General features: G+C 53.1%; 1 protein-coding gene across 1 annotated transcript in view; it reads right to left on the bottom strand.

The window, feature by feature from the left end:
* Nucleotides 1-9,080, bottom strand: part of Efnb1 (ephrin B1) — a 13,184-nt gene extending 4,104 nt beyond the window's left edge. The window contains exon 1 of the mRNA XM_004644518.2: nt 8,174-9,080. Within this exon, the coding sequence (XP_004644575.1) occupies nt 8,174-8,301 (128 nt within the window). The 5' untranslated portion in view covers nt 8,302-9,080. The remainder of the gene's footprint in view (nt 1-8,173) is intronic.
* Between the last annotated feature and the right edge of the window lie 7,273 nt (nt 9,081-16,353).

Raw genomic sequence — 16,353 nt, 5'->3', positions numbered from 1 at the left:
AGAGAGAGAGAGAGAGAGAGAGAGAGAGAGAGAGAGAGAGAGAGAACACACAAACAAGCCTACACATGCTCAGCTACCACCCCCGCAACTCCCAGTTAAAGGCTAGGAAGCTCAACCTGTCTGGGACCCGCACCTTTTCCCCCATTCTTGCTAATCTTGCACATGATGAGGAGACAGGCTGAGGCATTGCCTAAAGCTAAAGGGATGATGGTCATAATCTCTGGCTAGGTACAACTCCATACTATTGGCAACCCACCTCACCCCCCTAAAGCAAAAATCTGAATCCCTAAACAACAGTCACCTTCCTGAGAGAGGAAAGCAGCCCAATCAGGGGCAACAGATGGTGAAAAACAAGACCTCAGGTTTCCCACTCATTCATGTTCCAACCCCTCACCTCTATACCACTCCTACTGCCAATCATGAGAGCGGAGGGATAAATGCCTTCTGAGCCAGAGTTTATGAACTAATCTGGAAGGCCTGGCACTGGGGGAAAGTAGAGGAGGCCAGCTTCCCCGGGGCCATCTATTCACTAGACACTGTCCTTGCCTAATCACACAGTGAGGAAGTGGAGGTGTGGTGGCCATTTCAGAGCCTGGTCTGGCTAGAGCTGAGCACAAGGCAGTAGTGTGTAGGAGAAAGAACACAGGCTTTGGAATCAAGACTTCCAAACTAAGCCCTCACTAGCTTTGCGGCCTTCGATGAACTGCCGGACTTCTCCTGTAGTTTGCTTACTTCTAAACTAGGTTGGTAAAATGCCCTACAGCCAGGTTCCGGAAGGGGGCAAGGTAGTATATATGGAGATGACCTAGCACACACTAAGTACTCAGCACATTTGAATCCTTCTTAGAAATAGTTTGCTAAGAGGCAGAAGATAAGATACTAACACTCAGTTCCTATAAGCTCAGTCTTGTTTCTTCAGTGGGATATAGTGAAGAAGCAGCCCCACTGTTAAGGACTTTATTGTCTGATTTGGCTGAGAAAAGGTCGACATTCTAGTGATAGACAGCTCCAGGCAATCCGTATAAGGGTGGTATTTCAAAAAGCCAGGGCTGGTGCATGAGAAGAAAGGGCAGAATACAGCCAAGCATGGAGGTGCACATCTGTAACCCTAGCATTTTGGGAGGCAGAGGTAGGAGGGTCACAGGTTGAAGCCAAGCCTGGGTAACTTAGCAAGATCCTGTCTCAAAATTTTAAAAAATGGGTTGGGGTATAGCTCATTACAAAGACCCTTGGCTCTATTTGTAATACTGAAAAAGAAAAAGAAAAAGGAAGAGGAAGACAGTAGTAGGTCCTGGGTAACATATAAGATGTTAACACAGAGCAAGAGTAAAGAGCAGTGGTTAGCCCAGCTTGGCTAGGAAAGGTAGAGAGGAAGAAAAGAGGTGATGAGGTAGGGCTAGACTAAGGTCTCAAAGGGCCACAACAAGTAGTGTGAGTTTCATCTCATTGCTGACAGACCCTCTGGCAAGCAGAACAATGGAGGGGTGAAGGCAGTGCTTACAGAGTGAAGCTGACAGAACTGCACAACTATTTGGTGAAGAATACCAACTCACAGGTTATTACCATCATCTGGGAAGAGGGCCAGCAAGACAGTGGGGACAAGCAACGAGGGCTCAATAAGAACTCTGGACAAGTGTCTTCACCAGCAGATGAGAAAACCAGCCTTCCTTCCACACTGAGTGACACTACATGAAGCTGGGAGCTACATCTTTTTTTATTATTTATTTGTTTATTTATTTATTTATTTATTTATGTGTGTGTGGCCAGCTCAGCCCACCAGGAGGCGGGGCTGGCTGGCATGTGGTGCTGGGGGATTGATCTGTGGTCCCTGTGCTTTGCTAAGCTTGTTCTAAGTAGGTGCTTTAGACCACTGAGCCATCTCACCAGCCCCATGGGAGCTACATCTTGAGGAACAGGAGGGTAAAAGCCAAAATGGGGTGGTCTCCCCTTTAGTACCTAACTTTATATCTCTGTAGGGACCACAAAGGAAGCAGGCATGGGATGTGAGCCCAAATAAACATTTGAGAGGGAATACCCCCACCCGAGGCACCACACAAAGCCCACACAGTTCACAAAAGCTTCTGTAATTCCCAAGGCATTTTTCACTTTCCATTGCTCACATTGGTTCTGTCCAGATGGTAGGAAGACTATTTCTAACATCGTTGAGTCCAAAGGAACTGTAGAAGCCTATGGAGTCCAGGTCATTCAGATGAGGGAATGAGTGACCAGCTGAATATTCCCATTTAAGAGAGACGCTCAAAGCCAAAGCCAAAGGCCTAAGCCCTATACTAACTCCCTTGGGACCTAAAGGACCTAAACCATTGGTTGATCCTTAAGTAGTTACACCTCAGCAAGACATGAAAATGTAGCTACAGAGAGAGACTGCAAGGGGAACAGGCCAGCTGACCTTTCCTAACCACTTGGGCTAGCAACCAGGACTGGAACACGGTTTTTAGCCAGTTGGGGTTCTTCTTCCTTGAATCTAAAGACAGTAAAGAACCAGACATCTACATGGTGTGGGAAAGGGAAGAAAAACAGACTACTGCCCCCATATCCCTCACAGTCTCTTCAATATCACTGAACAGACATTATAAATATGCATCAGTTCATTTGCATAGCAGCTGCCAAAGGGAAACTCACCTTCCCCTAAAGCACAGAAAGGAGAGGAGCCTGATGAGACCTGTAGTCCCTGACCCTGATCCCTCCCACTAGTACCTTCTTAGCATTTTGCCCCAAGTGAGCAATATTCATATTGGTCAATGATGGCGCAAGAAAATGTGAGGGATCACAAGGGGTGGTTATGTTGCTGATGAGAGTGAAGCCCCAAACCAAGTACAATACCAGCGATACTTTAGAGGGGGATCCTAACTTTTTCTCACCAGGTTAGGCATGGGAGCATACAAAGAGGAAGAAGGGATGTCTCCACGTTAAAACTTTATACTCCACCTATGAAATATTACTACCACCACCACCCCCATTATGAAGCCAAGCTTTCCTGCCTGGGGCCACCCCCAGACAAGAGCCCTTTTCTGGAAAATAAGGGCACTGACATGGCCCAGCAGGAATCCCAAAGCAGGTCACCATGGTAACCCCTGAAGCCTTCCTTCTCTCATCTCTGATAGTCCTTGGACCTTAGGTAGCCACCCTAGGGAGAAACAGGACTTTGGGGAAACCCTATGAACTGTTCTAGCTCCGTTCTTGTGGCCTGCCCTTTACTCTCCACCCTGAGATTGGCAGTACCACCATGACTGCTCAAAAGAATCCTAGGACAGGAAAAGCCCATTGGATCTGGGAACAGTAAACCCCAGGACCCTGGACTACACAGAAACCAATGGGCGCCTCCCAGTATTCTAACCATTTGCATACTTTGTCTAGATGAGCTTAACTCCAGCTTTCCACGTACTATCTACAAAGGGGAGAGCTTGCAGGTGGGACAACCATACCTAAAAAGCTGCCTATGACCCACCAGGTCTACACTACCTTTCCTCCCACTCCTCTCCCTCAGGCCCTAACAAATTATATTCAGAGAGTGGCTGAAGAGGGAGCCTAATCTCAGGCCAGGCAAATCCAAGCTCATAGAAGACTCTAGCCACAGCCTTGTTTTAGTGAGCCCCACACTACTGTGCCCATACCCTGAGGGTGGTAAGACCAGGCTAGACCCCAAGCCCAAGCTCAAGCCTGCTCTCATCCCAGCTAGGGTGGAGAGCCCCCAAATTAAAGGCTCTTCTTTCACTCCCCCAGCTCCACCCAGCCCCCGAGGCGGCAGGAGCAGGCCTGGCGTGTCCCAGCAGTGCCCGCCCAGGCGTGGGTGGGCAGGTACAGCAGCTGGGGCCTGGCACACAGAAAAGCTCTGTCGGAGGCAGGGAAGCCAGGAGAGTCCCAGAGGAAGTCACCCTCCCCACCTACGTGAACTATGCCCTGCCTATGCCTCACCTAGTGTCCACTGGTGGGGGAGGCACTTTCCATGGGTGTCTGAGAGGGAAAGATTCCTGACCTAGACAGAGACCAAAGGAGCTACCCAGAGCTCAGAGAAGAGTGCCAGGTAGTGAGCTGGCTGCCTCTGGTTTAGGTCACTGGAGCAGGCTGCCCTTGGATGTAGGCCTAAAAAAGTTAGATGAGGAAGCCAGAACATGGCTCACCTCGCCCAGACAGGGCCTGAGTCACAAGGACAAATGCACGCACACCTGTGAGATGAGAGGGAAACCCAGGAGCAGCAGGGGCCAGCACCTTGTCCGAAATACCACCTTGAACTCCTGTCTCTCCTAGAGTCCAAAGCAGCAGGATAATAGGCAAAAAATGACACAAAGCACAGTTCTGCTGCCTCAAACAAGTCACTGAGTGACCTCAGATATGCCTCTTCCCTTTTCTGGGCATGTGCCTCAGTAGCTGGAAAATGGAACCAATACCTACTTCCCAGGGCTGTTGGGAACATCCGATGAGATCATATATGAGAATGCATTGTAAGTAGAAAGGTGCTGCCTGCTTATTAGCATACCAACCACAGTATCACTTAAAAGTAGAAGCTGAAAGTGCTTACATCTCTAGCTACAGCACCCTGATCCAAAACCACTACTACAAAAACACACCCAGGAGGGGCTTCTACCATCCATGGGGCCAGAATCCCAAGATGTCCCCTCACCTCAGCTTCCCAACAACACAGGGTGGACTCTCCCCCAGACTTCACACTCTAATGGCAGCCAGCAGTCTCCTAGCTGACCCACTCTTCCCTGGTCCTAGCCCCTCTCCCGGAAACAGTGATGCACAGTAGTATCCAGGGCTCACTCATCCCTTCACCTGAGCTGGTAAGGAAACAAAAAGCCCAAGGGAAGAAAGGGAAGCCGTGATTCAGTCCCCACCTCAGCCTCACAGGCCCTTCTTCCTCTTGCCTGGCTGCCCTGGGTGGGGGCAGGAAGGCAGGGGAACAGGGAATGGCTGGGTTCCCTTCCCTCTCAGACCCCTGCCTGTGGCTGATCAGCCAGAGTAGAAGGGGGTCAGGTCCCTCACCACCCCAGGAAGGGGCCCCTTGAGCTGGTCTCCCCAGGACTGTGAGCTACAACAGCTGTGAGGGGGCTGGGATGAACCCTTTTGCTTGTAACAGGCAAGTATGGGTTGGGGTCAGCAGCTGCCCCCACCCCTGCTCCAGTCAAGGGTCCCAAATGCCAAGCTGAACCCCCCACCCTTTGCAGGGAAGGTCTGTAATGTGATCGCAGGCAAGTCCCACTCCCTGGAGGTGGGGGAACCTGAGTGAGGGGCAGGAAGAGGTCAGAACAGGACTGAGAGACTGAACTACAGCAGCTGGACTTGGCTAAAGACTCAAGTGTGAGGCCTGCCGGCTGCCCCAAGCTCCCAAGGGATGGGGGTGGCTGGGAGAGAAGGCCACCCTGGGACCATTTAGTCCACAGTCCCCCACCCAGTTGTGCAGGCACATACTCTCATTGCCACCAAAATGTACTGGGACAATCTCATCTCCCCATTCCAGGCTCCTGGGGCAAATCTGACAGGAGGGGCTCAGCAGACTGAAGCTCTCGCCACCCAGGGATGACCACAGCAGAAGGCTCCAGTACCAACTTGGGGGAGAGGCCAGGAGACCTGAGCAGGCCCTCTAGCTTCTAAGGCAGAGGCTGTGTGCTCTGGAACCTGGAAACAGTCCCCCAGTCCCAATTCTTTATTTTGATTTTTTTTTTCCCAAGGAGGAAGCAATTAAGCAGGGTTTATAGGCGCTGGGAGATTTTTTTTTTTTTTTTGGTGTGTGTGTGGGGGGGTGCCAGCTCCTGAAGGGGCTGAGCAGAGACCAAAAGCCAGAAAAGGATGAAGGGAGGGAAAAGAGAAAATGAGCCTGCCAGGGAGAGCACGGGCATGTGCGAGAAACAAAAGGACTTGAGAAAAAGAGGCAGAGAGTGACTAAGAGTGAGAGGGAGTGTGAGAAAGCAGGAGAGCAGGCGAGCATAGCAGGCGGAGAGGGGAGGTGAACACAGCTCTTGGAGGCTACCAGAGGGGTGAGAGGGTGGCCGACATGGGCCTGAGAAAGGGAGCTTAGGCAGGACAGAGGCAGAGTGAAGGTTTATTTGAAAGGCTGTGTCAGCCTGCAGGTTGGGTGTGGTGGCAAACACAGCCCCCAGAGCTCCAGTGGAGCTGAGGGCAATGTCTTCCTGTCCTCCTGCCCTGTACTACAAGCCCAGCCAACACACACAGACAGCGGCTGCATTCCAGACCTCTGAGGGTCTGAGGAACTTGGGGGGTTGTAGGGGGGAGTGCACCAGGATAGGTCCTATTCGTCCTGAGGATCTGCTTGATTACAGGATGGAATTTGGGTAGGTTCTACTGAGTCCACCACACCCCCACTTTCACCTAAGGATGCCTGCCCTCATCTTGAGTAGGAGAAGGTCAGGCAGAGAGGCTACAACCTCCCCAAATCCGTAAACTAGTCCAGAACACTAAAGACTCTGAACACAAAAAGGAGGAAGCTTATATAGATCTTGTTTCTCTCAGTGCCCTCAACTCTGCAGGACGGCTCCTTTCCAGCTGTGGAATTGCATGCTATCTCTGGTTAGAGACCCGAGAGAGCAATTAGGTCACTCCCATGAGCCCCTAGGATGGGCTACTCCAAGCGGATTTCAACTCTACTGGCTCAAAAATGGCATTTCCAGCCTCCACCCTTACAGGGCAGAACTGGGCACTTCAGGACCTTCCCCCTGGGATCAGGGCCCTCAGACCATTTTGAGCCCCTGTTAGGCAAGTGCTGCACCCAATTTAGCTTCTTGGTAGGGGATAAATTCTTGTTAGTCCCTTTCTTGGTAGGAGGCAGAACCTTTCGTTCTGATCTTGGTTTAGCCATCCCACCGACCAGTAATAGCACCCTGTATCAACCCAAAGAGGACTAAAGAAGCCCCTTTCTCTGACTCCAGGGCCAAGAGATGCACTGTCCCCAGGGACCCAAGAGGCCAAAGCAGGCAGGGGGCTGGGAAGTTACTGGGGCACCCTGCAAGAGCGGACAGGAAGAAATTTCAGCAACAGGAATTGGAAAGCACGGATGGCACAGGTCAGGGGCCCCTAGTTTCCCACTAAGTGTGGTTGTCCACACACTCCTGGGACCTCCAGAAAACAGTGAAGAGAGACTTTGACCCCGAGTTCTAACCCGACTCCCCGCTGCCAAAAAAGGAAAAGGTCCAGAGGTCACAACAGGCCCTGTGACTCCCCACTAACAGTCTACAAACCACCGAGCCACCGCCCTAAAAGGTGTGTGTGTTGTTTGGAGGGAGGTGGGAGTTATGTAGGGGAAGAATCTCCTTTGTATCACTGTCCCCCGCCCCAAAACACCTCTCGGAGAAAGCTAAGCACTACTGTCCAATCTGAGGGACACAGAGTGGGGGGACCAACGGAACCTGCCTGGGCAGGAATCATTCCCTCTCCACCCTCCTCCCTCACCAGCTCTGCCACCACTCTGCCTCGGCAGCCCCGAAGACGCTCTGCTGCCGGCTCCATTGGACCCCCGACGGGCGCCGGACAGACACCCCCCACACACACACAACCCTTCTCCCACTCCGCCTCTCTCCACCCGCCGCCTTTGTGAGCCTGGGAGCGGCGCCCGCCTTTCTACCGCCCCGGCGGGGAGGGGGGGCAACAAGAGACAGCAAAGCCAGGAAAGCAAACAGGGAAGAAGAAAGAGAAATGAAAATGGGAGAAGCCGGAGTAGAGATGCAGGCGCTGCTACCCGCCCTAGGCTCTGGGTCCCGCGCCGCGTTCCTCTCACAACTAAGCAAATGAACCAGTGATCCGACCTCGTCCTCCGCCCAGGTCAAGCTCAACCCCTGAGCGGCTTCGGACGAAAATCATCAAGCTCTCGGGGCCCCGGGGGGAGCTGCGTTCTAGCCCCCACCCAGCAGTTGGGTGGGTTCTGGAGCAACCCGGACTCCGTAGCTCTGCCTGGTGCGACCCTCTCAGTGGATGAGACGTGCGGAGGCGCGGGCCGAGAAGCCGAGGGGTCACAACCCGGCCAAGTACCCCCACCCACCCCGCCGCACCCTGCCTCGCCTGCCCGCAAGAAAACACTAGAAAACGCAGGAGACAAAACGGGGCGCCGCTCCTCCTCCGACACATCGCACTCGGGGGCGCGCGGCCTCACCCCGAAGGAGTGCCTCCTGCCCCCGGGGACTGGAGCAGATAAGTTACTCACTTGGGGTTGAGGGAGCTCCAGGACACGGGCTCCAGGTTCTTGGCCAGCGGCGTGGCGATTCGGCACAGCGCCAACACGACCATCGCCACAAGCCACTTGCCGAGCCAACGCTGCCCAGGCCGGGCCATCTTCCCGGGGGCAGGCTGCACTTCGGGATCCCCTGGCGCCTACTCAGCAAAGCTCGCCTCGCCTTCCCGTGCCGCGCTGTGCTCGGAGCCACTCAGGCGCCCATCCTCTGCAGCCACTGGCCTTGAAGCGCTCCCCTCCTGCCGGCTTCGGTGTCGCTCTTCTCCGCCGGCCGGCCAGGAGGATTCACTGGACAGGCACCCCCAACCTGGGCATGGGTTGCGGCCTCCGAGAGCTCGCTCTTCTGCCCTCTCCGCCGCACGAAGCGTGACGGGGGCTCTGCGCCCCCGGGGTAATCTTCCTTTGCCGCTGGGCTCCCCAGACTGGTTGGGACTGTGCGCCCTCTCTCCGACAGGATCTCCTCGCGGAGGACACAGTGGCTGTCCCGACGTCTCAACCGTCCTGGAACTGGCGCCCCTGGAACGGGTCTCCCCACAATGCGAGCTCGGTCCCCAGGCTCCCGACTGGATCGCCCTGGCTCGGGCTCTGCTCCTTTGGACCACACTGGCACTCCGGGCTGCGCGTCCCCCGACAGCTTCTACTTCAGCGCGGGCCCCGCTCAGTGTTCTTAAAAGAGGGGTGAGGCGCTGCCGAGTGAACCAGTCCCATCCGTTTGTGCCTCTGAAGTCTCAGCCGGGCAGCCCAGCAGCCCCGTCGTCGAGTCCGGGCTCCTCGGCGGTTGAGCCGGAGGGTCTGTGGCCGGCGCGAGCCTCGCACACCTCCCACAGCTGTCCAGCGCGCATAGACTCCCTCTGCTATCTCTAAGCTATCTACTCCCTTGCTCAGGCGAATGCAAAGCCAACCCTGCTTTTCCTAGCCAATAGCGAGCTCCGTGACGGGGTCCTTGCCCCACGCCACGCCCCCAGAGCAGGAAAGGGGCGGAGTTTCAGGGTGCTCTTAAGGACGCTGAGCTCGCGAGGGAACCAATCTGAGTGTGCGGCTCCTGCGGTTAGGGCTGGGTCTGCCTTAGTCCTGTTCCCAGAGCGCTCAGCCCGTGGGAAGTTGGCGCTTCTGAAGAGCTGCCTCCTCTCCTCCCGGCATGTCTGGTCTACACCCTGGTCCACTGACCTGGGGCCGACTAGCCCGGTCCCAAGTAGTACCCCAAGAAAGCACAGTACTTCCTTTCCGCACGCATACGCGCGGCTACGCGGAGCAGCCCCGAGGTCCTCCGTGCCCGCCTCCATGGCAAGGGAAGTTTTTTGCCAGTCCAGTCTCACTTAGGGCTTTGGTGGGCTTTTCTTCTTTGGCTGTCGAAAAGCTCGGTCGGTTTGCACTGAGCGCAACAGCGGTAGCAGTGGGTGGTTGTGACTCAGGAGGCTTTCGTGCTGGATGGCTAAGGGACGCCTGCCTTCTTGTCCCATCACACGTAGGGCTCCGAGGGACTTCTATCTCGTCCTCGCGACTCATTGTCTGCATTTCAAAACAATAGCGCTCGCAAGGGCCTGAGTTCAATCCCCGGTTCCGCAAACACACACACACACAAACAATAGCGGTAGTAGTGTGTGGTTGGGGCTCAGGTGCCTCCAGAATTGGGTGGGCAAGGACAGCCTGTCTACTCCGTGTCCCATCTCACTAGGGCTCTGGTGAGCTTTCTTCTTTTTAGCCTTCCAAATGAGCCATCTGTATTTTAGTGGGTAGTGGAGACTCAGGCAAAGTACTCCAGGGCAAAGCGAGTTCTGCACCAAAGACCTAAGCCTCCAGAATCTCAATTTTGAACATTGTGGGACCCCTGGGACCACAGATGTAGAGTCCTGTCCTCTGCAAGGCCCCAGGATGGACAAGCAAGTATAAGAGAACACGAATAAGAAAAGGTAAGGGGTCTTTCAAAAAAGCAAAAGCGCGTATCCTGGATCTGGAATGCCCGATCCCAGCCTCTCTTGGCCTCGCCACTTGGGTCTTTGTCTTCCAGGCTTAGCCCATTCTTTACGCCCCTCCTTTCCTCTTTGCCCATAATTTGGCTTTATCCCCACAGCACAGACCCTCGCGGCCCATGCGTTCTCCCCGTCAGACTCCAGCAGATGTACCCACGTGATAATGTCTCCCCCTGCTGGTGCTTCATAGCACTACGATTGCCGGAGCGCCTAGTGAAGGGCGTGCCTCACGGAAGCCTGGCATGTACATTTAAATCCAAGAGTTGGGGCAGGCTTTGTGAGGAGGATGGGAAAGAACTAAGAGGCAAAAAACCTGGGTTTTGGATTGATCTTCGTTCTACCAAGGGTGGAAAGTCTTCCTGTTGCTTTTTGATGGAGATAATTAGGTGCACAACATTCCCCAAGTGTTCTACTATATGTGTAGTTTCATATCCATTATATCACTTAATGGGAGATTGGGCTCCTGAGTTTCTCCTGCTTCTACTGATCTCTGTGGTTCTATTTGAGAAAATTTAAAATGGAATATACTAAGCCACTCCCACCTTCAGAGACAGGGACTTGACTGTCAGCAGCTCTGTGGATAGGGGAGAACTAAACCTAGGTAGGCCTCTCTGCTCCCAGCTGCACTTTGCTCTGGGGCCTAAGCAAGGAGGTATCCGAACAAAGTACAAGGGCGCTTTGGGTGTAACTCAGTGGCACAGTGCACACCTGCCATGCAGGAGGCCCTGGGCTGAACCTGTAGCATAGCAAAAGAGAAGTACAAAGTCATTCACGTAATACAGCCGGCAGACTAGGATCTCTGAAGTCCATGCCAGGAAATTAAAACCATAATATCTGCTGCTTATTGAGCACCTACTGTGTGCCAAAATTCATGTTAGATGTTTTTCTTTTCACACCATTATTTAAGATGAGTTCTTCTAGCTCATACTATTTAAGGAGGAAAGTAAGGCTCACAGGGAAGAAATGACACAGGTGAGGTTACTGAGCTGATCAGTGGGTGTGTCTGTCCCTATTACACATACCACGCCTATCTGCAACATTTCCTTTTTCTTTTTCTTTTTTGAGACAGGGTCTCACTATGCAGTTTGGGCTGGCCCTGTGCTCACTTTTGTAGCCTTCAGGCTGGTGTCAAACTCACAGAGATCCTCCTGGCTCAACCTCCTGAGAGCTGGGATTACAGGTGTGTGCCACCACACCTGGTTCCAGAACCGCACCGTGGGCGCCTAGATCTGGGACTGAGATGAGGCATCCGGGGCTGAGACCACACAGCATGTGGTGCCAGGGTTCGAACTTGGATCCTTGTGCTTGCCAGGAAGGTGGGTATGCCTCTGAGCTATCTCTCAGGCTCCTGTCTGCAATATTTTCACTCCCAACTGCTTACTAGCTTATTTGGTTCATTGCTGATCAAAAGCTGGCTCGTGAAGGATGGCCAGGAGGGTCTACTAGGCCTAGGAAAGGTCATCTGTGCTGTAGCATGAAGTCCTCATCAGTAAGACCACTATTGCCAATTTCATATTCAGCCCCAGATTCTCCCTGTCTGAGGCCAACACGCCACTGCCGCTGGGGAGGCCAGCCCCAGCCTAGATGAGGGAGATGAGGCTTGGGACCTGGGGAGACAAAAGCATTTCCTGAACGTGTCCTCAGCTTAAGCTGGGAGGAGGTGGGAGGTAGCAGAGGAAGTGAAGAGAGGCTTCATTCTGTCCAGGCCTGCTCCATGTGCTGTTCACCCCTGGTGAGTTCTGGTGCAGCCTTTCTGCCTCAGCTTTCCCAGCTAGATCCAGGAGCCTCAGGAACAGGGCCTGCCCTATGTCCTTCCCCAGCCAGGCCCATGAGTCTAAGTTCCCGCCTCATGAGCCACCCTAGCTGGGCCCCAAATGTAGTGAGTCAGGCCCCCAAGGTAGGAAAAAATGATCTGCCACGGAAGTCGGGGAGGACGGCAAGACCTGTGGGGATAGAGCCCACTCTTATTCAAGCTTTCCCTACCCTACTGGCTGTTGCTAACACCCAAGGTTCTCAGGTCACTGTGTCACCACACACACACACACACACACACACACACACACACACACACAGAGTATATATCCCTCAGAGTCAAGTCCAAGTACATTTCCTGAGCTCTTCCTCTCTGACAGCCTGTGAGCTGGACCAATGCTGGTGACCCAAAGAGGAGCACCTTATCCTTCCTTATCCTCAGGAAGGCCACCAGCCCAATTAGTAGCTGGGGCCTTGTGGGGCCAGGGTTGTAGAAGCCTAGGTGCTGTGCAGCAATTCCCAGCTCCACTCCCAGCTTAGAGGAGCTCCTTCCTGGCTCAGCTGCCCACCCTAAAGGGAAGAAAGGTACACCAAACTTCAGGCCAGCCTGTCACTGCTGCTCAGCTGTGTCTCCTGTGTGAGTCACTTCATCTCGGTGTGTAGCAGCCACTTTTCTGTAAGCTGGATGCTTGTCGTCCACAGAGCTGTGGTGAGGGGCAAAGGAGCTAATGCATAAAGGGCTTGGCATCCTACCTGGCCCGCTGCAGGGCTTACTGAATGGAAACTCTTATTCTTCCACAGAGCCTCCTACAGAGCGCTCTCCTCCCCAGTCACACATGTTCTTACGTGTTCATGCATGCTTTGTGTGCCACACACATATTCCTCGCTCTTCTTGCATTTCCACACACGTGCACATGTTCACGCCAAGCTCTCGTTCTTTTTTACTTCCAGATGGCAAACGTCGGTTTGTCCTCTTGGAATTCTGAGTCTCTTCCCCACATTCTGTCATAGTCACGGTCGTCCTTGCGGGACTTGGATCTATGCACACTTGCTTTCTATTCTGGTGGCCGTTGTCCTTGCCCTCTCCCTCCCTGCCTCATCCTCTGAGACCCAGAAGGGCACAGTATCGCACCCAAGGTCACACAGCTAGGAAGTTCTACTTCTAACTCTACACTGGCAGCCCAGTGGTCTAAAGAGAGGGGGTGAGCCTGGATGACACACTTGTCCTAGCTAGAGCTCACCCTTGGAACAGCAGACTGAAGGTATAGGGAGCAAGAACCCTAACCCAAGGACTAGAGTGGTGCCAACCAGCACCACCCAGAGAAGCTTCGCAATTCTCCATCTATCATTGTCTCTGGTCGCCCCAGGCCTCTTGTCTCTCTCCTACACTACCTTTGCCTCCATGTGCCTCCCAGGTGTATGCATCCCTTCCCACCAAGAATCTTGAACCCCCAAGTCAGGCAGTGTGAATGGCTGCTTCCCCCTGGAGCTGTTACCTCTGGTTAATCTTCACAGCATCCTTGAACTTATTATTGATAGACCAAATCTATCTATCTATCTATCTATCTATCTATCTATCTATCTATTTAATTTAATTTTAAAGAGAAAAAGAAATCATAAGAAAGACAAAAACAAAGCACCATAAGACAATAAAGGTAGTACAGGATTTCAAAACAAGAACAGATCAAATTTAGAGATGAGAAATACCATGCTCTAGGCACAGCCGGGCTGCATCGCACACCCGTCAACCCCAGTTTGCGAATGCCTCTATCGCCAGCCAGCTTCTTCTCACCCTACTGCACATCCTTCCCCCACCCCTGCCGCTCTCTTGTTCTATGTTCTACCCTCTGCCCCCACCTGCCCTGCTAGCTGGGACCAGCTGGGCTCCCTATGTGGGACCAGGCTGCCCTCCCTCCTCCGTGAATACCTTGCTTTCCCCAAGTAGCTCTCTCTCCAGGTCAGTCTCAGGGCAATCCCAGGGTGGGGCCAATACTTCCCACTCTTCCTGCTGACTGTGCCACACCCCTGGAGCTAGGTCTAATCAGCCCAGGTGGGTAAACTCTATAAATCTGGTTTCACTACCTTGGCTGGGGAAAGAAAGAAAGGTCCTAAAGGCCAAAGGTCCAAGCACTCATTACCCTCAGCCCCTGCCTGTCCTGTCTCAGCTGCATGCCTGCTTTATGGGTGTTTGCCCTGATATCATCATGATCTGCCAGGTGCCAGCCTGGTTCTGGGTCAGGTTGCTAGCAAGGAACACTAGTAATGGAGAGGAGCCCCTGCTCTCTGAAATCGGCCTAGTCTGTCTGTCTCTGTTTCTGTCTCTGCCTCTGTCTCTCTGTCTCTGTCTTTCTCTGTGTCTCTCTTTCTCTCCAGTGTCTTGCTATGTAGCTCAGGTTGGCCTTAAAATCACTATGTAATGTAGGCTGGCCTTGAACTCATGGCAATCCTCCTGCCTCAGCTTCCTGAATGCTGGCACTATCAGCATGCACCACCATGCCTGGCAGTCTTTCTCTCTTTACCCCTACCTCATGCCGTTTTACCCTCCCTCTGGACTCCTGTCCTCTGGACATCTGTCCAAAGCCTGAAGGCTTGGTACAAGCAAATGGCCTACCCCACACTTGAAAAGTGCCTGAAACAGCATTTTGAGAGTTAGAGCATGGCTCTTTGTGTATAGTGGGTGGACAGGCTTGAACTGCAGCTGGATCCCAAGCTTGTCTGCAGGCAGCCTTGCCCTCCTGTGTTTCACTGATCTGGGCTTGGCCTTGTCCAGCAGTTCCGCATGCTGTCTTCTCTCTGGCCCAGCAGGAGGGAAGGTTGCAGCACCCGGCCCAGTCCATCTGTTGCTTCCTTACTGTGGTTACCTGAGGGATGTGCAAAGAGGTGCCTGGCCATTTATCACTGTCAGGAGCTTAGGAATCTGAGGGTAAGGAGCAGCAGCTGTCCCCACCTGTCACTGACCTCAGCCTAGTTCCCTGTCTCAGAGTGCTGGCAGACCCGGGGAAGGATGATGATACTGAGGAAAAGTCACATTGTTGTCCGGGCCTATGCGTAGCTCCTTAGCGAACACATTGGACACCATAGGCTATGTGCAACACCAAGAATACATGGAGGACAAGCACTACCCTCCTCCTAAGGCTAAAGGGTCAGGTTCTGGGTGTTCTCCACTGATAACCCCAATCTGCTGGGAGATGGGCTGGCGAGACCTTACTGATGTCCTGGGAACAGCTAAGGGGCCAGACACAACTGGCCAGATGACTACTAGCAGATTCTACGAATGGCACTGGGGCACATCACTGCCCTGACCCAACTCTGCCGGGGTCGTTGACGTTGAGACCTCCCTGCAGACTCACCTTCACAACTTCTTTCATTTTGTTGAGACAATCTTCCTTCCCACTGACCACGAGGAAGGGCACAGGGTCTAGGCTCAGAGCACTTCCCTGCGACAGCCCCAGTTTCTTCATCTCTTCCTAAGCTCTTAGGAAGCCCTCCTTTCTGCCTACCCGGCCCTGCCCAGACCTCTACCTCCTCAGAGCTGTCTGTGAAAGGGTCGGGGTAGAGATGAGACCCTGACAGACCTCACCTTGGCAAATAGATAGCACCTTCCTCACCCAGAAGCCGGGCCCTCAGAGGCATACAAATTTCTCTGGGCCAGCCAGTTTGTCTCTCACAGTACCTCTCCAGCACACAAAGTGGAGCCTGTGGCCCTCTCTGCCTCTTGAAAAAGTGGGAGTGTGGAGCGCAAATTTTCTTCCCAGGATTCACGACCTGGATGGAACTCAGTGCAATCCCTTGCCTGCCTCAGCTGGAAATATAGGCATATGCCACCAAGGCCAGCTTAGAAAAAGTTTTTAAAAGTAATTTTTATTACTACATATTTGCAGTGCATAATGTTTGCGTGCCTCTCGGGGAGTTAGTACATGTGTATGACGGATTTAATTCTTTTTCCTTCCTCTTCCCTTTCTCTCCTGGCTTTCCTCATCCTCCTCCCTCTAGCTCTTGGAGTATCCTGGGAAGTCTTTTCCTTTCTCAGGCAGTTCCTTATTTCTCAAGCTCTGTTGCCCCCCAGTGGCTAACTCGGTACATGCAGCCTCAAAGCTGGCTCTCCCTGAGCCTCATAAATCCCCAAGAATCCAACAGGAGGCCAGGATGTTGCCAACTTCCAGTGCTGACTTGGGCTGAATACAGCCAGGACAGCTCTCCTTTTTCTCCACCTCCCTCTGCAAACTGGAATCAGTCTTTCCAGGCAATATTTAAGCACCTACTTCTGGGTGGCCTTCCTCAAAAGCCCTAGTGCACAGGGTTTGCTCCCTCCTTTGAGCTCCGTATCCGGACAGTACTGCCTGTCACTTGCATTTCTCATTATGTGTATGTGCCTTAGTTCTCCCGGGAAATGCTAACCTGGATCAGAAAGCACTGTTGCTCGTTTATCTT

The sequence above is a fragment of the Octodon degus genome, unplaced genomic scaffold, assembly GCF_000260255.1.
Source record: "Octodon degus isolate 3935 unplaced genomic scaffold, OctDeg1.0 scaffold00201, whole genome shotgun sequence".
Taxonomy (NCBI): domain Eukaryota; kingdom Metazoa; phylum Chordata; class Mammalia; order Rodentia; family Octodontidae; genus Octodon; species Octodon degus.
This window is presented reverse-complemented; position numbering and strand designations above follow the sequence as displayed.